The 1,030-nt window shown below is 43.8% G+C and overlaps 1 protein-coding gene across 1 annotated transcript in view; it reads right to left on the bottom strand.

The window, feature by feature from the left end:
• Nucleotides 1-1,024, bottom strand: part of LOC106456051 (vitamin K-dependent protein C-like) — a gene marked incomplete at both ends in the record, with an annotated part of 3,902 nt that extends 2,878 nt beyond the window's left edge. Inside the window, 2 exons of the mRNA XM_013908183.1 lie at nucleotides 19-134; nucleotides 946-1,024. Of these exons, the coding sequence (XP_013763637.1) occupies nucleotides 19-134; nucleotides 946-1,024 (195 nt within the window). The remainder of the gene's footprint in view (nucleotides 1-18; nucleotides 135-945) is intronic.
• Nucleotides 1,025-1,030: the final 6 nt, after the last annotated feature.

The raw sequence follows: 1,030 nt of genomic DNA, 5'->3' as shown, positions 1-1,030 counted from the left end.
TTTTTTTTTTTGTAGTACCTGCCATGGACTCTCCCCTTTCTTGCCCACCTGCCCCCCCACCATCCAGGGACGGAGGCCTTTCGGTGGTGGGCTGTATGATGTGGTGGCTAACAGCTGTCCACAGGATGATCGACCTGTAAAAACACTGTATTAAAGCTACAATGGAAAAATATTAAGAGAAACATAAAATAATCTCTCTTTTCATCTCATTCAAGCTGAGAGGCCAGCAGCTTGTGTCTGTGGTTTGTGCATGCCTGTTGTGGATGAGCAGTGCGTGAAGCAAACTGCCACTAGTCTGCGTTCACTGTTCTGAGATCAGTTACTAACTGTGGTTAGTAACTGATCTAACAAGTAAAACAGCATCAGTGAGTTTCACTTGATGACTTGACTTGTGCAACTGGCTTGAAGTGTCTGATGGTGTCACCACATCCCCATTAAGTTTATGAAGGCTCCTGTTCTAGCATCCATGTGTGAGACATTGAGTACATGGCTGTCATGTAGCCAAAACAGGCAACAGGTTGGTCCATCTGATCTTATAGTCTCGAGCAACTGCTCTGTCTACTAGTAGGTCTGTGTCTTGCCATGTGCCTGTTCATGCTAGCTCCTATGATGCCTGGCAGGAGCATCCATGTGGTGATGAGACATATTATTGGTCGGTAGTTGGATGGGATTAATCCTTAAGAATCATGTGGTGGTTCATTTATGCTTCCAGGTACTCAAGGAGTGCAGTTAGCTTCTTTAGCCAGTAGGTGCGAATCATGTCAGGGCATGTGCTGTCCAACTCGTCAGCTCTTCATTATCGAAAGGATTATCCAGAAAATCATAATCCATAAAGATATATTGAATAACAAGTCTATATAAAGTGATGAGAGAATTTAATTTTTGCTTGCTAATAAACATTTTGTTTACAGCCAGCAAGTGAAGTCAGACTAGAACTGCTCTTACTGTTGGGAACACATTTCCTGGAGTCATTAGTCTGTTTGTATCCATTCACACAGCTGCAAGTCCTCGACAGGCCGTCACTGCTCTC

This window comes from Pundamilia nyererei, unplaced genomic scaffold (genome assembly GCF_000239375.1).
Source record: "Pundamilia nyererei isolate P.nyererei 1_Seehausen unplaced genomic scaffold, PunNye1.0 scaffold02132, whole genome shotgun sequence".
NCBI classification, from domain to species: Eukaryota; Metazoa; Chordata; class Actinopteri; order Cichliformes; family Cichlidae; genus Pundamilia; species Pundamilia nyererei.
Note: the sequence above shows the minus strand (reverse complement) of the source record. Positions and strands in the feature narration are given on the sequence as shown.